Source organism: Ziziphus jujuba, chromosome 9 (assembly GCF_031755915.1).
Source record: "Ziziphus jujuba cultivar Dongzao chromosome 9, ASM3175591v1".
NCBI lineage: Eukaryota > Viridiplantae > Streptophyta > Magnoliopsida > Rosales > Rhamnaceae > Ziziphus > Ziziphus jujuba.
Genome location: NC_083387.1, coordinates 4,166,047 through 4,182,295, shown reverse-complemented (window position 1 = coordinate 4,182,295; position 16,249 = coordinate 4,166,047). Strand labels below are relative to the sequence as shown.

Sequence of the window (16,249 nt, the reverse complement as noted above, 5' to 3'; positions counted from 1 at the left end):
TTCCCAGCACATAAAAACAGTAATCTTCATAAGTAAAAATGAAGTTTAAACTGTTATTTAATTTTATTTTTTTTCTATAAGTAAAATAAAAAAGAAACTTGAAGAAAACTAACATTTGCTTCAAAATTTAATTAAAAAGGAAATAATACGATTACATTGTATACTGTGACAGTCAACGGATTTTTTCTTGGCAATTATGGAACAGGGAAGAGGAGAAAAACTGGCCCAGCCAACCAATGAAAAGCCCAATCCAAAGATCAAACACGTCGATGACAAAGTCGAACGTGGGCTGGTCCACTGAACTGATAGACGATTGATTAGGACTTTCAAGCTTGACAATGGGCAGCTTGCCCAACGATCAAAGCCGATCTTTTAAGTATTTTATTGTCTGTCAACTTTCCAAATTCCAAACACATTCTGATATATAGAATCTTTTAAGGAGGTGGACTAGTTTTACATTTGTCAATTTTCTGTACATAGTTTTCAAACGGCATTTACAGTAAACTTGTATTAATAAAGTATCCTCAGCGTCATTTTTAAATTATCTATTAGTGCTTACTATGGATAATTTCCACACGGTATTTACAGTAGATTTGTATTAACAAAGTGTCCTTAACGTCATCTTTAAATTATCTATTAGTGCTTACCATACATAATTTCCACACGGCATTTACAGTAGACTTGTATTAACAAAGTGTCCTCAGCGTCATTTTTAAATTATCTATTAGTGTTTACTATGCATAATTTCCACATTCATTTTTACTTTCTACGCATAATTTCCACTTTCATTTTTATTTTCTTGGATTCCAAAAGGGCAAAATCTCAACATATTGATCAATTTTGAACTTTAAAGGTAAGACAAATACAATTTACAATTGTATATATTGAAAATTTTATCAAAAAATTGTATATATTGGAAAAACAAAAACAAAGACTTCGCTTTGGTCACAATATCACAACAACCATTGGCATATTTTAAAAGACCCAACAAAACATTGTCCAATAAAATTTAGTGGTACATGTCTACAAATCTTGAAGACCCTTTCTATTTGCAGAGATGGTGTTTGACTTTTTTACCGAAAGGAAAAACACCTGATCTAAAACAACTTGGAGTCGTCGAGGCAATGGAGCATTGTAGGGCCTCTCAATTTGAGTAGCGTAGCATTATTTTTAAACTGCTCTCTAGCCAAAACTCTTACTTGCCTAATGTAGTCACTAGAGCTCACCACACCTTGTTCTACAGCCTTGTCCAATGCGTATATCGAATCCTCAATAGCTTTATCCGCAGCCAAGCAATCCAACACCTCATTTGAATCATCCCCAACAGCTTCAAAAGCATTCTCAATTTCATCCCCAATTTTAGCAACCCAAATTTCTCTATCATTAACCTTTAACCAGTTCAAAACCATATCTGCTTCTTCTACCAGCTCTGAAACCCTCCCTTTTAAAATCAGCTTTTCATGATCTAACCCATCAATTATCCTTCTCGTACTGTCAACCCTCTTCACCATTTCCACTTTAAACTTCGATAGCCTCTCTATCTCTTCCATCGTTTTGGCAGTCAATGCTCCTATATCATAGTGAAGAGAACCCACAAGATGATCCAGAGCCTCCCTTTTTGAAGCAAGGGAGGGATGAGAAAAACCACGAACAGAGGAAGAAGATGAAGATGATAAAAAGGGATGATCTTGGGAAAAGAGTCTGATAAGGTTGTGAACAAGTTTAGAGAGGTTGCAGCCGGGGTGTATCCACGTTTGGAGATAAGGAGAAGCGGTGGCACCGCAAGGGTCAACGAAAGGATGGCGGGGATGAATTGGGTAAGTGGAATTTGGGGAGACGAAGACCATTGGAGGCATGAAAGGGTAGTTTTCATGGAGCCAAATTATCAAGGGAATAGGTGGTCTGCCATTGGAGATATGAAGCTCCCCGCTTGCATAGAAAAGGTTCACGGCTGTGCCATCGTTGTGAGTGAAGGTGCCGAAAGAAGGAGAAAAAGCAGGGTATTCTTGCAGCAGCGAAAGAAGATGCTTCCTGATTAGCCATTTTTGATTGGGATCTGTATAGGATAAAGCAAAAGGACCAGTAGTGCGAGAAAGAGCTGTCTCTACGAATTGGACTGAAGTGGATGATCCCATTAAAGGTTGGTTCTTGATCAGAATTGACAATTGGCATATAGCAAGTAAAAAAAAAAAAAAAAAAAAAAAAAAAAAGACCATTTATTTCTTTAAAGCTGGGTGGTTGATGGATTATATAGCTTGAGTTGGATAATATTGATTTCTATGATTATCCTAATAAAGAAAGACCAGAGAGAAGCAATATCCAGGAAAAATTTTGGAGGTTTCCTGCTACCCCCTCTCCCCATATAATAATCCATCTAAGTTAGGTTGACCTTTCATTGATAAATACATTTTTGACATTTTGGTCAATGTATTACCAAGTCTAATTGATAATAAAATGATAAATGTTACTTCTCGGAAAATGAAAAACATTTTTAAGTAACAGCAAGTAGGCCAATATAGTGAGAGGCAGACGATAATATTGTGAAACAAAAAGCTCCTATGCCATGGTGGAGATGTGTTTCGTGTTGTGATTTTCTCCGGACGTGAACTGAATTGTTAAGAATTGAAAATCTAATTTAAAACATTCTGTGGGACAAAATTGGTAAATCCATCCACTGCTGAGTGGCAATGATCCGTGCCGTCATGCTTCGTTACAAGTAAATCCTATTTTATTCGTTTATATTAATTCTATCCGTCAAATGGCGCTAATCCGAAAAGCTATCTGATCGGTTGGTGCCGAATTGTAATTTTAAAGTTTCGAATTATTTCCTCTGGGCTGGACTAAACAGCTCTGGTCCGGGGCCCGACTTCTGTGATTTTGTTGCTAAAGCCCATCAAACCGTTCATATGGTCATCGATTGGTGGTTTTCATATATAAATCTGCTTAAATTAAAAATGTATTTCATCTCTACCTTTGAAATTTAAATTATATACAATTTGATCGGTGAACAAAAAAAAAATTTATATACAATTTATTTTTTCATATTATGAAAATTAAAATAGAATAGTGATAATTCTTTAAAAATATAAAATTTAAATATAATTAAGATAAAATAAAAAGGTTTAAATAAAATGTGCTCATTCAATTTATTATAATCATTCAATCATGTTCGAAGAATTTTCATTACTAATAATTTTCATTAATTATATGATTCCATCTATAATCAAGATTTTATTATCGGACCCTTACACCAATCAGGATCCAGGTGGACCGAAATACATTTAAACAATGTGGGTCAATGTTGATTGAAATTCATTCAACTAATAGAGTAGATTTGTTTCTATATATTTCAAAAAGAAAAATTTTTGTTTCTGTATATAGTTTTATTGACCTTCAGATTTATATTGTTTAATTATTTTTTCTATATTTTAATATTTAATTATTTTTTAAATTTCAACCATTATTATTTTTAAAATTATAGCTAGGTTCTTATATTATTATTTTTGCTTTAATTGCTTTATTTTTATTTTTAATCATTCGATAACATCTAACAGATTTAAAATATTCATATTTTTAATCACTTATTAATTTTTACTTTTTATAAATATTTTTTTACGTATTTTTTATTATTAATATATTTTTAGATAGCACCATTGAATTTATTTTTATATGTGAAGATTGTTTTTATGATTTTCTAAGTTTTGGTCCCAATTTTTTTTTTTTTTAAATAACATTCTGGTGGTTTGGTTGGTTATAAATTATGCCTTATGTATACCGTTTACTTAGGACATCAGGATGAAAACATTTGTGACATTTTTGTTAATGTATTGCCAATCAAGTTTACAGTCTCTTTAGATGAGTAATAAAGAGGATAATATATGATAAGTTTAATGAGAAAATAAAAGAAAACAAATAAAGAAAAACATAATACTACTAATAATAGTTGTTTGAAGTTATTTGTATTTTTTGTATTTAAAAAAAAAAAAATTTGTGTCATGCGGCTGTAGCATGAGATACACGAACCAACGAAGCAACTATGGGACATATAAAGACTCAAACCAAATTTCTCGTATTCGTACCACCCTTAATAGTTGTTTAAATGATTATGAATGGAAATAAAAGGAAAACAAAGAAAAATAATAATAATGCCGTTCATATTGTTTACAAATATCAATCACATTAGCTAATGATTAATAAGGGTAATTTTTAAATTAAAAGGTTTTAGTAAGCAATTTTTCATTTTGATAAAAATTGAGTAGAAAATTAAATTGGTTAAAATAGACTTAATTAATTCTTGCATTTTCCTTCTATTTCCTTCAACATTCTTTCATCTCTATTCATAATCCATAGAAAGATATTAAATCTTTTCTACTCATTTCCATCATACTCCAATATTTTATAATGGACATTTAACAATGAAATAGAAAATATTTCTTCTTGCAAGATGAAAAACATTTTAAATTACAACTTGAGCAGCTAGTTGAACGATGCATATAAATAATAATCAGCAGGTAGGCAAGGACAAAACTGGTGAATCCACTGCTGAGTCAAGATCATCAATGCCAACAGACCAGATTAAATTTGTTGATTATGTTAATTCAAATAATAAAATTTCAAAAATTGCTAATAGAGCAAGGTTTTTTTTTTTTTTTTTTTTTTTTTTTTTTTGTTTTTTCATCCTTGCCTAATCCACAGGTTTGTTGTTATCCGATACTCTTCCGGTTGGTATAGTAAAGTTTCGAACTTTATCCTCTGCTTCATGGGCTGGACTAACATGTTATGGTCCATGCGTAAGGACTGGACGTCTTTTGCTTTTTATGCTAAACTCTATCAAACTGTCCATAAAACCTTACAACCAAAAAATAAATAAATAAATAGATAAACTCACTACAGCTGAGGTGGAAATTTTTCACGCAGAGTCCCTAAATGTAAAGGAATATTATTATTAATTGTTTTACTATTAGATTAAATCTACAAATAAAGGTATATCATCCTCAATTGTTTTACCATTAGATTAAATCTACAAATACCGGCATCCTTTGGCTGGTGTACTGTGGGTTTCATTTTCATATCTAAAAACTCAAGCTAGTGTCATAATCGCACATATATATGAGTAAATTACAACTAAGATTAGCCCAAAAAAATAAACCAAGCTCTCACATCCATATTGATTAAATCACATCAAGATGTAAAATTTATATTATATTTATTTATTATTGAATCTCAACAATATTCATTTTCATTTTAATATATAATTATATTCATATTTGATATATTTTTAATTTAAATCTTAACTGTTATTGTGGATGGAAAACGAAGAAAAAAGACTTAAAGTTGAATCTATTAGATCATCCTCATAAGGCTGACTATATATATATATATATATATATATGTCATCATCAACTTTTTTGAACATGGGTTGTCAAAGAAATTTGCAATCTCTCATTAGTCAAAAAATTTAAGAACGAATACAAGGGAGGCATTCATTAGGCAGCAAATTAAAAGGAAAAAGAAAAAGAAAAAGAGACATGTATTTTATAAGAACCACTTTCAATATGTAACTGGACATTTAAATCACAAGACTTTCAATTAAAAAATAAAAAAGTTTCATGGAACCGAAACTTCAATCACCAAATTTTATGAATCCTGCTTATTTGGAGTTATTTTTTATTCGCTCTCTTAATAACTAGGCAAGTTTTCCTTAAAAATTTGTTGAACAAAACCCACATCAATATGCACAATTTATTTGTTACATCAATAGTTTGGTTTGGGTGGGCCTACTCCATAAATTCCGTAAGTGAAGATGAAGCCCGTACCATACAGCTTAGAGGGATCGGCATCACATATATAATATATTCATTGCACTCATCCAACTTTGACATGCAAAATCTAAGCAGAAAAAAGATAATAATATAATACAAAAAATAAAAAAAAGAGGTTTAATTTGTGAACTTTTTCTTTTTGAATCTGATAAAAACGAATCGATTTTTGACAACTCGCGGGTTCTAGAAGTAACGATGCTAGAAATTGGCATACATATATCTATATAAACACGACACTAGGAAAGATACTGTGCGACATTAAAGTAGTGGGTCCACACACGGCAAGACAAACAGATCAAACAATTGAATTCAATGGCATAAGAGAATGGACTTGTCCCTGAGTCCTGACTAGTGCTGTGTTTGGACTTTGGATCACATCAGACATTAAACGAAACTCCCGTGTCCTCATAGCACCGACAGCAAGGGAGAGAAAAAGTAGCTACTGCTAATACTAGCTTTGAAACTTGAAAATTACAGTTCACGGGAAATAATCTTCTTTCTTCTTATTCTTTCGCTCCTCTCGGGACACAACCGGATTTAACATATGAGTAATATTGCTTCTCCAATGGATTATGGTCCCAATCTTAACCCCTCCACTACCCTCAATACTGACCATAAAGATTCTGGTCCCCATTTTACGTCACCGTTAAATGGGTGGTTGTTTCTATTGGATCATATAAATTTCGTAAATCCCACTATTATTGGAGACATTAAATACTTGGATTTGTATTTTTCATCTTCTTGTGTTTTTCTCTTTGTTTTTTTCTTTCTCGTGGGGTTTTGTGAAATTCTATGTAAATTTCTTTCTTTTAAAATTATGGTAATTTATTTTATAATTTTGTTGCGAAATAAGATTCGAAATCTCAATCTTTAGATCTATCTATCGTACAAAATAACATATTCGACCTGCTAAACAACTACTCCCTTTAAGAACGAGAAGCCTGTCACATATATTTTTTTTTTGCTTTAATGTCACATATATATATATATATATATATATATCTATATTATATGAAAACAAATTGCCACTAAAGATGCAAGAGATTTTTTTTTCAGCAGAGAGGGTGGCAAGTATAGAAGAAAAAAATTATTCAGCCTTTACATATGTGAGTTTGAAAGTTGAAATTCAAATCTTAATAAACCCCGTTAGTACTTCGAATGATTGTTATACTCATAGTCCCATGCTGTATATCCATGTGGCACAAGGCTTCGGTCTATACAGATGATACTATTTGGCAGCATTTTGTTTTTCCCAGTTTAAAAAAAAAAAAGATTCTTTCTTCGTTAAACTTACAAAATGCTTTTTAGTTTAAATTTTCTTCCTTAAAGAGAGTTTGAAAGGGATGGAAAAATTGCCTTTATTTGTTTTTTGTTTTCCCTGTTCTCAAATGCAGTACTGCAAATTCAGAATATATACACATGCATGCGTATATTGTGTTTGATGTACTAATCGTTAAACGTAATTATTTATATTATTTAGGTTGGAAACTCGGAAAATTTTTAGCAATTTTATCGAAAGGTCCTGGTACTTGGTCTTAAGAATTCAATTGGCATCTAACGTCAATAATAATAATAATAATACATAATTTATTATTATTTATATATACATAATAATAATAATAATAAAATAAATCAATCGAACTTTAAAAAAATATATATATCCTTTAATCTAATAAATCAACTAAATATTAAAGAAAACATATATCCAAATGTTAGAGTTTGTGATCCGAATTCTTGTTGACCCGACTCGAAAAGCTTGCGGTGCGACCTATTTGGTGAAACTAAATTTTGGAGAAAAATTTGGGGCTCTGTGGTGGAAGCGGAGGTCTCGGGCCGATAGTTTTAGGGTTTCTTCTGTACTATATATATTTAGTTTTCGGCTGTAATTAGGGTTAGAAGGTATCGCGCAGTCAGGCTCACCTTTTGTACCAATCTTTCGATATTGGATTTGTTCTTCCTGCCCGTGATTTTTCCCGTCAAAAATTTTCACGTTAATTTTGTGTTTATTCTTCGTTTTCTTTGTTTCCGTTGGTATTTGTTTTTCTCCCAATTCCGTAACATCAAAAATTTTATTGTCAAAAACAAAATGACATGATTATACCTCATGCTCACAATATCTAACATGTTCAACACTGACACTTCATGCAATGCTGATGACGTTAGATGCCAACTGAATACTTAGACCGAGTGGCGGGACCTTTTGATAAAATTGCTACAAATTTTCCGAGTTTCCAGCCTAAATAATATAAATAAGGTAAAATTGGGCAGTGTGCTCACATTTAACAGGGTAAAAAGTTATATTTAGGACAAATAGATATTTGGGTTTTCACTTTTTACCACAAGGGGTAAAATGGAATAAAAAAAAAAAATTTAATACGATTGTGCATGGAATTATTAGGTGAGGACAAAATCATGGACTTCTGCAACCAACACAGTGGTTTTGCCTTCGAAAATTGCAGAATCCCAATGCCGGGTGAGGCTTCCACTAAAAGGAAGGCTGACTACTTTATAAAAAGTTACTGGCGCATTCCATTTTTTCATCTTTTTCATAGACGGCCTACCGAGCAATTCACCACATGCTTCATACAGAATTTGGTTAATTTGACCTGCTTAGCTTTACTTTATTACACATTTATTTTTCCTTTTCAAATTTTGTGTTGGTGTATTGAACATGTGAGGAACTTTATGGAAGTAATTAAATTTTTTTTTATATATAGCACATTTTCTAAACATGGAAAGAATTAAACTTTTGTATTTCTTGTTGTTAAGGGTGACAAGGGAGATTAGAACGATCCGAATATATGTTCATTTTGGGGTGACGAATTGGGTGCCATTTCTTCTACTTTTGTTTAAATACATTTTTTTTTTTTTAATGATAGGAAACTTTCCATTCTAACACGGCACAAATATTAATTTTATATCCTATATGTTGGTGCCATAGTGATAAACAATGTGATATTTATAAAGCAGCTCAATATATCTCATGATATTTCAATATATTCAATTTAACTTTTCTAAAAGCTTTTTAATTAAAGGATGTCGGTAGACGGAGTTGTATGGGATGAATTTGGTGCTATTCCTACCTTCAATAAAAATTTATATGCATAAACATGTGAAAATCAAATGCAAAGCAAACTAGCTCTTCAAAAGAAAAAAAAAAAAAAAAAAAGGTACAAAGGAAAAAAGGACGAATAATATTTCTATAAAACAGAAAGTACCCGATTTTTTCATTTTGTCAATCTAATTACCCTAGGCTTTTATATTGAAAGTTTCTTACATTGATAATGTGGACAGTACTATAAGTTATGCTCAAGTAAACAATGGATAAAGAAAGTTCCTAAACGCAATAACATTGAATTGAGAAAGAATTTTTCTACCTTAAAAACTCGAGCAATTGGTTGTCCAATTCATATATATAACCCACAAGTAATCAAAACTATACCGTTTCATGATCAATCCAAAGCCAAAAGTGGTGGAGTCGTCGAGTAAAGTAGGTTTGGGGCTGCTTTCACAGCATAAACGTTAAAACATCGATCTCAAAGCTTTGGACATGGCTTAAAACCTTTCCTTGTTATAATATTTGCAAATTTGACCCCACAATTGGAACCCCAACTCCTTTTATTCATTTTCATTATTTATTTATTTTTAAGATAATATCAGGGTAATGGATATGGAAGAGTTACCAATTAATATTGGGTACTCTCACCAAATTTTGCTAACTCAATGATTGTTCTGCCATCAAAATATATATATATATATATTTGAAAATTTTAAAAATGCAATATAATAAGCCGAAAGGTGTCAGGATTGCAAGTTCCAAGATATTTAGTGGACCCGGTTCAGTACGAGGCACAGAAACGACAAAACTCGGTGCATGTTAGATGAAACTATACTTTAAAAGCATTATCTGCGCAGGGTGTAAAGGATTACGCTAGACAGCAGTTTCAAGAACGACGACTTTCTCTAGGCTGCACTTTTGCATATAAATTTGTTCATTTAAGGGCAAATAGAAATAATTTTTTGAAAGAAAGAATAAACAAATTTTTAAGACCGTCAAGGAGGTTTCACGAGGGATATGTGAAACATTTCGTCATGATAGATCTTATTTTTGTTGAATTTTCGTCTTGATAGATTGAACATAATTAATAATAACTATTTTATGAAAGAGATAAAATGTGAGAGAAAAACGATGTCATGTTACAGCATTTTCAACCTCAAATATTTTATTCTTTTTTAAAATTTAACATTAATATCAATTCTTCAATAATAATTAAAAATGTTAATATCAAATTTTGATATTGTTTTTTAATGACAAATGCTAAAAAATGGTGTGAAATTTTACCGTTTATTTTAACTAAGATGTGGGACCATATTAGAGAGAGTGCGCATAAAAGGTAAAAGACATGGGATTCACAATTAAATATTCTTTGACTGATTAAAAGATAAATTTTACTAAACAAATACATGACTTTCATCCCTTATTAATGAATGATCTATTAATAAATTTTATCAATTTCATTTTTTATTTCAAATATGATACTAAAATTGTTGTTGATAAAATTTGTTATTTTCCATTGGAATAGCATAATAGGCAATTCGTATAATTTTTTAGCAATGTTATGCAAAAATAACATATAAAGAGATATTCGAAGGTATTCTTTTAAAACAGATAAAAGTAGTTCTTTATTTATTATTTTTTCTATAAACAGATTATTTTAATTCAGCAACAAAACTAAAATCTTTAATTGAGAAAAAGGGGTTTTATATATTAACAATGAGCATCAGTTCTTTTTCTTTTATGATTTATTTTGTAGTTGGAATAGGATTGTTAAAAGATAAAGAAAACATAAATGGTTCAACCAAAAATAAATAAAAAAATGAAAAAGAAAATATCGAAAGGTCGATTTTAAGTCTGAAAAACAACCAACTAATAATAAGTGTTGAAGTTTATATGGAAGGTTCAGGCAGGAGTAATACATGGACTTTTACACACCACCGACCATCGAATTGCCCAAATAACAAGTAAAAGATCTTGAATCTGGGCAAATCCCTTATTTATTTATTTATTTATTTTTTATCTTTTTTTACTTAGTCCACAATCCCCCCAACTTTGTACGAACGCAAGGTTGGTATCTTAATTTACAAGTGTCATTTTTTGACGTGTTTTTAGAATTTCATGGTGTGCTTCATTCATTTTTAATTTTTATAAATTTTTTTTCTAATTATTTTATTTCAAAAGTCATCAAATTCCGTACTTGGAGCAATAATATATAGAAAGGTCATAAAATTCTGTGGCACAAACCTCCCATGGCCCAAATGCAGCAAACAGTTCTCAATTTATGTTAGGTGGGGGAAAAAAATAAAAAATAAAATAAAAAATAAAGAGACTGCAGCTTCAGCCGGGAGTGTGACGAAAAAGGTCTATTCACGCGATTAACCTGAGTTTTTAAAAAGTTGAAACTGACTATTGGAAATTGAAAATGAAATTTGAAAAATGGAGCATTTCTTCTTCTTTTTTTTTTTTTTTTTTTTCCTCGGAGGTGCCATACCAAAACGCATCGTTTAAGACTTTATACCAAAACCAGTTCTGTTAAAAAAAAAAAATCTAAACAAAATATACCCAGCGAACATCAAGTCCAGAAAATCAACAACAGAGGCTATAAAATAACCAAGTTCCTCCCAGGCCTAACTCTCTCGACGCTCGAGACAGCACGAGTCTGTTTTCTCTTCGTCATCAAATTAAAGTTCCACCTACAATTAAATATTAAGATCAAATTTTGAAAAGAATAAAAGAGAAAAGATGGAACTTACCTGTTCATCGGCCTTCGATTCCGCTGACACACATATCGACCTTGTTGCAGAAAATAGGATTTAAACAAAGAATATGAAACTTACCAAATAAATTTGGATTACATAATCATTCTTTAAAACTTGAATCACCCGCAAAGTATTTAATCAATTTTTCAAATTTTCGACACACAAATTGGAAAGAGAAGAGGGAGGGTAAAACTAAACAAACAAAGATATTGAAGTATAATTCTTGGAAATTTTATTGATATTAGTAAATCTGACCCTTGCATTAAAAAACAGAAGGGGATCAACGGTGGTTATGCTAACATACAAGCATATACGATTTTCGATTATCTGACAGTCAAAAGAAAAAAAAAAAAAAAAAAAAAAAGGACCAAAAATCAAAATTTCATGGCTCATCGTCCATAACAGAAGCCAAACCGGTGACAATCTTTACCCCAACACTGGCTCGCCTAGGTTTGAGTTCCGGTGGTTTCCAATCGTTGACCACCGTCTTTTTCTCTCCCGCACTTGAACTTTCAGACATATCAAACACAGACTCGGCTACGGTACCGTCCACCGACTTTCTCTGGCCGCAGGAACTCGGCTCAGACTCGCCGGTTAGGATCAAAGGCTGCTTAACCGGCTCATTCTTTCCACGCTGCAACGAATCGGAGGCTTTTGATGATGGTGATGAGAGCGTTTCACGGGTGTGAGGAGAGAGCCATTTGGCTCTCACATAATCGGCTCTTCTCCATGGTGGAATATGCATTCCCTTCTTTTTGAGACTCTGCTTCGCCGCCTCCGATACGACGGAAATAATCCTCTGAAGTCGATCGGCTTTACCGACGAAGATGTAAGGAAGAGTTTGAAGGATCGTCTTGTAGGTTTTTGTCGGTCGAGCAATTTCGAATTCTGATCTGAAATCAATGTCAATTAGCAGTCTCTCCCCTTGGATGATCACGTCTATGTATTCGTATTCTCCTGTGTATCAAAACAAATATTATATCATGTTTTTCCATTCGTTGACTCGCTAAACTTTCTATTCTTCCTATATTTTCTCGGCACACAAACAGAACAGAAAAAGAAGATATTTTTTGTGAGCAAAAGTCAAAAACAAAAAAAAAACCCCTCAATTCTATACTTGGAATTAACTGAATCCGTATATCTGAAATTTCTCTTGGCTTACAGAGTATTACTTAGAATTAATTTCATTAGCCAGAGACGAATAATGAGATGAAATATATTTTAATTTCTAAACGTTTCTCAGCGTCCAAACAGAACCCATTTAGGAATATTCAGAGACGAATAATGAGATGAAATATAGTTTAATTTCTAAACGTTTCTCGGCGTCCAAACAGAACCATTTAGGTATATTATTTGCAGTAAGACAGAGCAAATGAAAGTACCGGCAGGATAGGAGTGCGATTTTTCCCAACGCGATTTGCAGATTGAAGCGTTGTATCCCATAGCTGACAATCTATCAGCAACAATCATTCTGCTAACATCGTCTTTAGGCTTGCAGATCTTGCTCTTCTCAACGATTTTCGCAGCGTCCGCTAACAAATTCCTTTCACAAACACTGGCACAAGGAACCAGACCCTGACAACGAAAGGAAACAATTTTCAGCCAAACACAAACGGAAGCAATTCAAAACGTTTTCCGAACATGCAAAATTCGGAATTGCAAAACAAAAAGAGAAAGAAAAAGAAAAAACAAGAATAAAGAAAATTGGTCATATAGCTTATCTACCTTAAGAATCTCACATGCTTCACTGCAGTTAACAAAATTCGAATCGCCAATACCGCTGAAAAAATCCAATTCATCAACAGAGCCATCGTTGCCGCGGTTCCGGCTACACTTCGCCGTAGCTAAACTTTTATCGGTGCTCTCCTCGATGAAATTCTGCACCATCTTGGCTAAGCACACAGAGCTTGGTTCGAACTCATCCGAGCCATTGAAACCGCCTTTCAAGAAATGCGGTTCATCGACGCCGGTCTTCTCCGCCACGGAGGTTTTCAATACGCTCGTAAACTGGCGCTCGAAGAGCCGCTTGAGACGCGACTTTACCACCGGCTTAACTGGCTCAAAACAAGTTGGTTCATGAGGCAGCGTGTGACAATCGATTGGTTGGATCTTCATTGGAAACGGCATGACCAACGTGATCAGATTAAGGAAGAAGCTCTCTCAGCACCTCCGTTCTTCGAAAACTTTCTCAGCCTCCATTTCCAGAAAAGGTTGAGCTTGTTTTTCTTAATTTCAAATTCAATCGTAAAAGAAGTTGACCTAATATCCCTAACTCCTATAAGTCAGTCCTCAGACTCTTCGCCTTCATTTCCAAAACTCGAGAACGAAGACAAACACAACTAATTCTAACAAAAGCACAAAAATTAATTGCAAATTGAAACCCAAAATAAAAGGGGGGAAGAAAAAAGTTAGGACACTAAAGCCTACACATCGATCAAAACCTTCATTGAAAAATCTGGCACCTCTCCCTCGATCGAGATCAACAAAAGGAATCCACTCAGGGTCCAAGAATTTTGCTCAAAATAAATCAATTGTTGGGGGGGGTTAGCAAAATTCGAGGCTCATAAACCAAACCAAGTACCTTTTAATCCCGGATTATAATAAAGATTTGTCGCCACATATTCGCGAGGTCAAGTATGGAATAACTTCGGAACTCTGCTAAGTAAAAGTCGCTTTTGCTTGGGGTTTTTCCTGCTATAATTAGGGTTCCCGATATACGCGAAGGCTTGACAAACGTCACGCTTATGTCTTGGTCACTTGGAAAACGATCAAATTGCCAGAGCCTTCATTTTACCGGCGAGATGGTCAAATTTTCCGGCGACGTATTCGCCGGCAAGTATTTCCGAGAGAAAAATAAATATACTATATGAGTGCACCTTTTTCTGTATGGTATTGGCTTTTCTGAGGGTAAGGATATGAAGGAAAGTGCACAAGGTCCAAAATTTATAGGGGTATGAGTAACAGAGCTGCTGACTGGAATTGTTATGCCACTTGTAAATCCTACGTGGTAGAGCGTCTAATCCACTCCTGGGGTACGTGTCGACAATGGGAACACTGTTTGTTTCGTGGTCCCAGTTAGACGGCGCCACGTTAAGGTCAGGTGATGCCCTCATTGTTTTACCAAAAAGACCAGGTGGTTCGCAATCTCGAGACAACCAGCACAGGCTTATCAAACCGGCTCTGACGATCGTGAGTCATGAGATGGGGCAGGTTCGGAAAACCCACACTCTTTTGGTTACTATTCAAGTCGTTTGGCACAAATAACCTAGATAGAGGAGTTCATTGGGTCGGTATCCTGGCCGCCAAGGAGAAGTATGGATTGCATGGTCATTTTCTGCGTTCTAACTTCCAAGTTGAATTGCCGTAGTTGGACGAAAGAGCCCTCACCCCCTGGAGAATATTTTAACGAGTGTAAACTGACGTAAGGCTAGCATAGTAAATTCAAGAAAATAGGATGGGCCTTCCATATTAGCGACAAAGAGCATAAAATGACCTATATGGTAAATGAGTAAAAAGCAAAGGGCCTAAAGTGCAAGGCTTACGTAATAGTGGGGTCCATAAATCAGATGGCTTTACTGTTTTTCTTGTGAAATAGATGAACAGGCTGAAACTGGAGACTAGGGGATGGGGGGCAATTTTGAGAAAGCAAGCAATTTCCTTTGATTCGGCAAAGCGGTTTATGGTGTTCTGTAGCACAGGCACGCGGTGCTCTATAGTGACAGGGACGTTATGACTATGGCCTGATGTGATCAAGGCACGCGTCCCTGTGATTCGGTCATGACTCATGAAGACCGTTGGATTTTTTTTGTTTGGGAGCTAACTACCAAAAGCACGAATCACCTTTCAGGTTTTTAAAATCCCATCCTCCTTTTTTGCTTTTTTTGTTTCACAGCGTGAAAAATTTTAACACTGGCTTTTGGCTTCCACATCACGAATTAACTTCACTAGCTTATTGAATTTGGCCTAACCAATAGTATATCTCCATTTGGCTACGTCCAAAATTGACACGACAAAACAATGCCACACGGATTGTGCTAGGCCACAAGATATTACGTAGAGTTCCTAATCCTTCCAAAACATACAAAAACATAGAAATTATTTTCAATGGTTGTTTCAGGATAGCGAAGCACATAGCCGTTACATCGTATATGTTTTATTTTATTTTATTATTATTATATATATATATACACACTTTTTTTCTGGCGGTCTTTATGAAATGGAACGTTTCAAGATGACGGGAACGCTGTGTTTTGGTGCTGGGATGATGCTGATGTTGAAGGAAGTGGATATTATATAACATGGTGTGGCCCAAGGAAGCAGCTGTGCTAAAATAGGAGCAGACCATGACAGAACGGTACCCTGAGGTTCTAATGGGCCCCCAGGGAATTATGGCCCACAGATTGTAAATACCGGTGGTCCCAGTACTTTATTACTATTTATTTATTTGAGAGTCCGGGGTTCCACACATTGAAAGAATTGTGGTGAAGTTTTCTCAAATCCTTAGAAACAGAGAGAAAACGAACTGGATAAGGATTAGAAATATGTGATGTGACAAGAAAATGAATATGTGGTTTGGATTTATCAGCAAATAAAAATAAAAATTGGAAGAA

At 33.7% G+C, this 16,249-nt stretch overlaps 2 protein-coding genes across 2 annotated transcripts; both read right to left on the bottom strand.

Moving 5' to 3' along the window:
- Positions 1-847: 847 nt before the first annotated feature.
- LOC107425902 (protein ELC-like) lies at positions 848-2,473 on the bottom strand. The gene has a single exon (XM_016035955.4). The coding sequence runs from the start codon at positions 2,214-2,216 to the stop codon at positions 1,098-1,100; it is 1,119 nt and encodes a 372-aa protein (XP_015891441.3). The 5' UTR covers positions 2,217-2,473; the 3' UTR covers positions 848-1,097.
- Positions 2,474-11,848: 9,375 nt separating this feature from the next.
- Positions 11,849-14,569, bottom strand: LOC107425865 (uncharacterized). Its single transcript, XM_016035907.4, has 3 exons — positions 13,365-14,569; positions 13,022-13,214; positions 11,849-12,596 (listed from the first exon to the last, which is right to left on the bottom strand). Exons 1-3 carry the CDS (start codon positions 13,764-13,766, stop codon positions 12,022-12,024), a joined length of 1,170 nt encoding a protein of 389 aa, XP_015891393.3. The 5' UTR covers positions 13,767-14,569; the 3' UTR covers positions 11,849-12,021.
- Between the last annotated feature and the right edge of the window lie 1,680 nt (positions 14,570-16,249).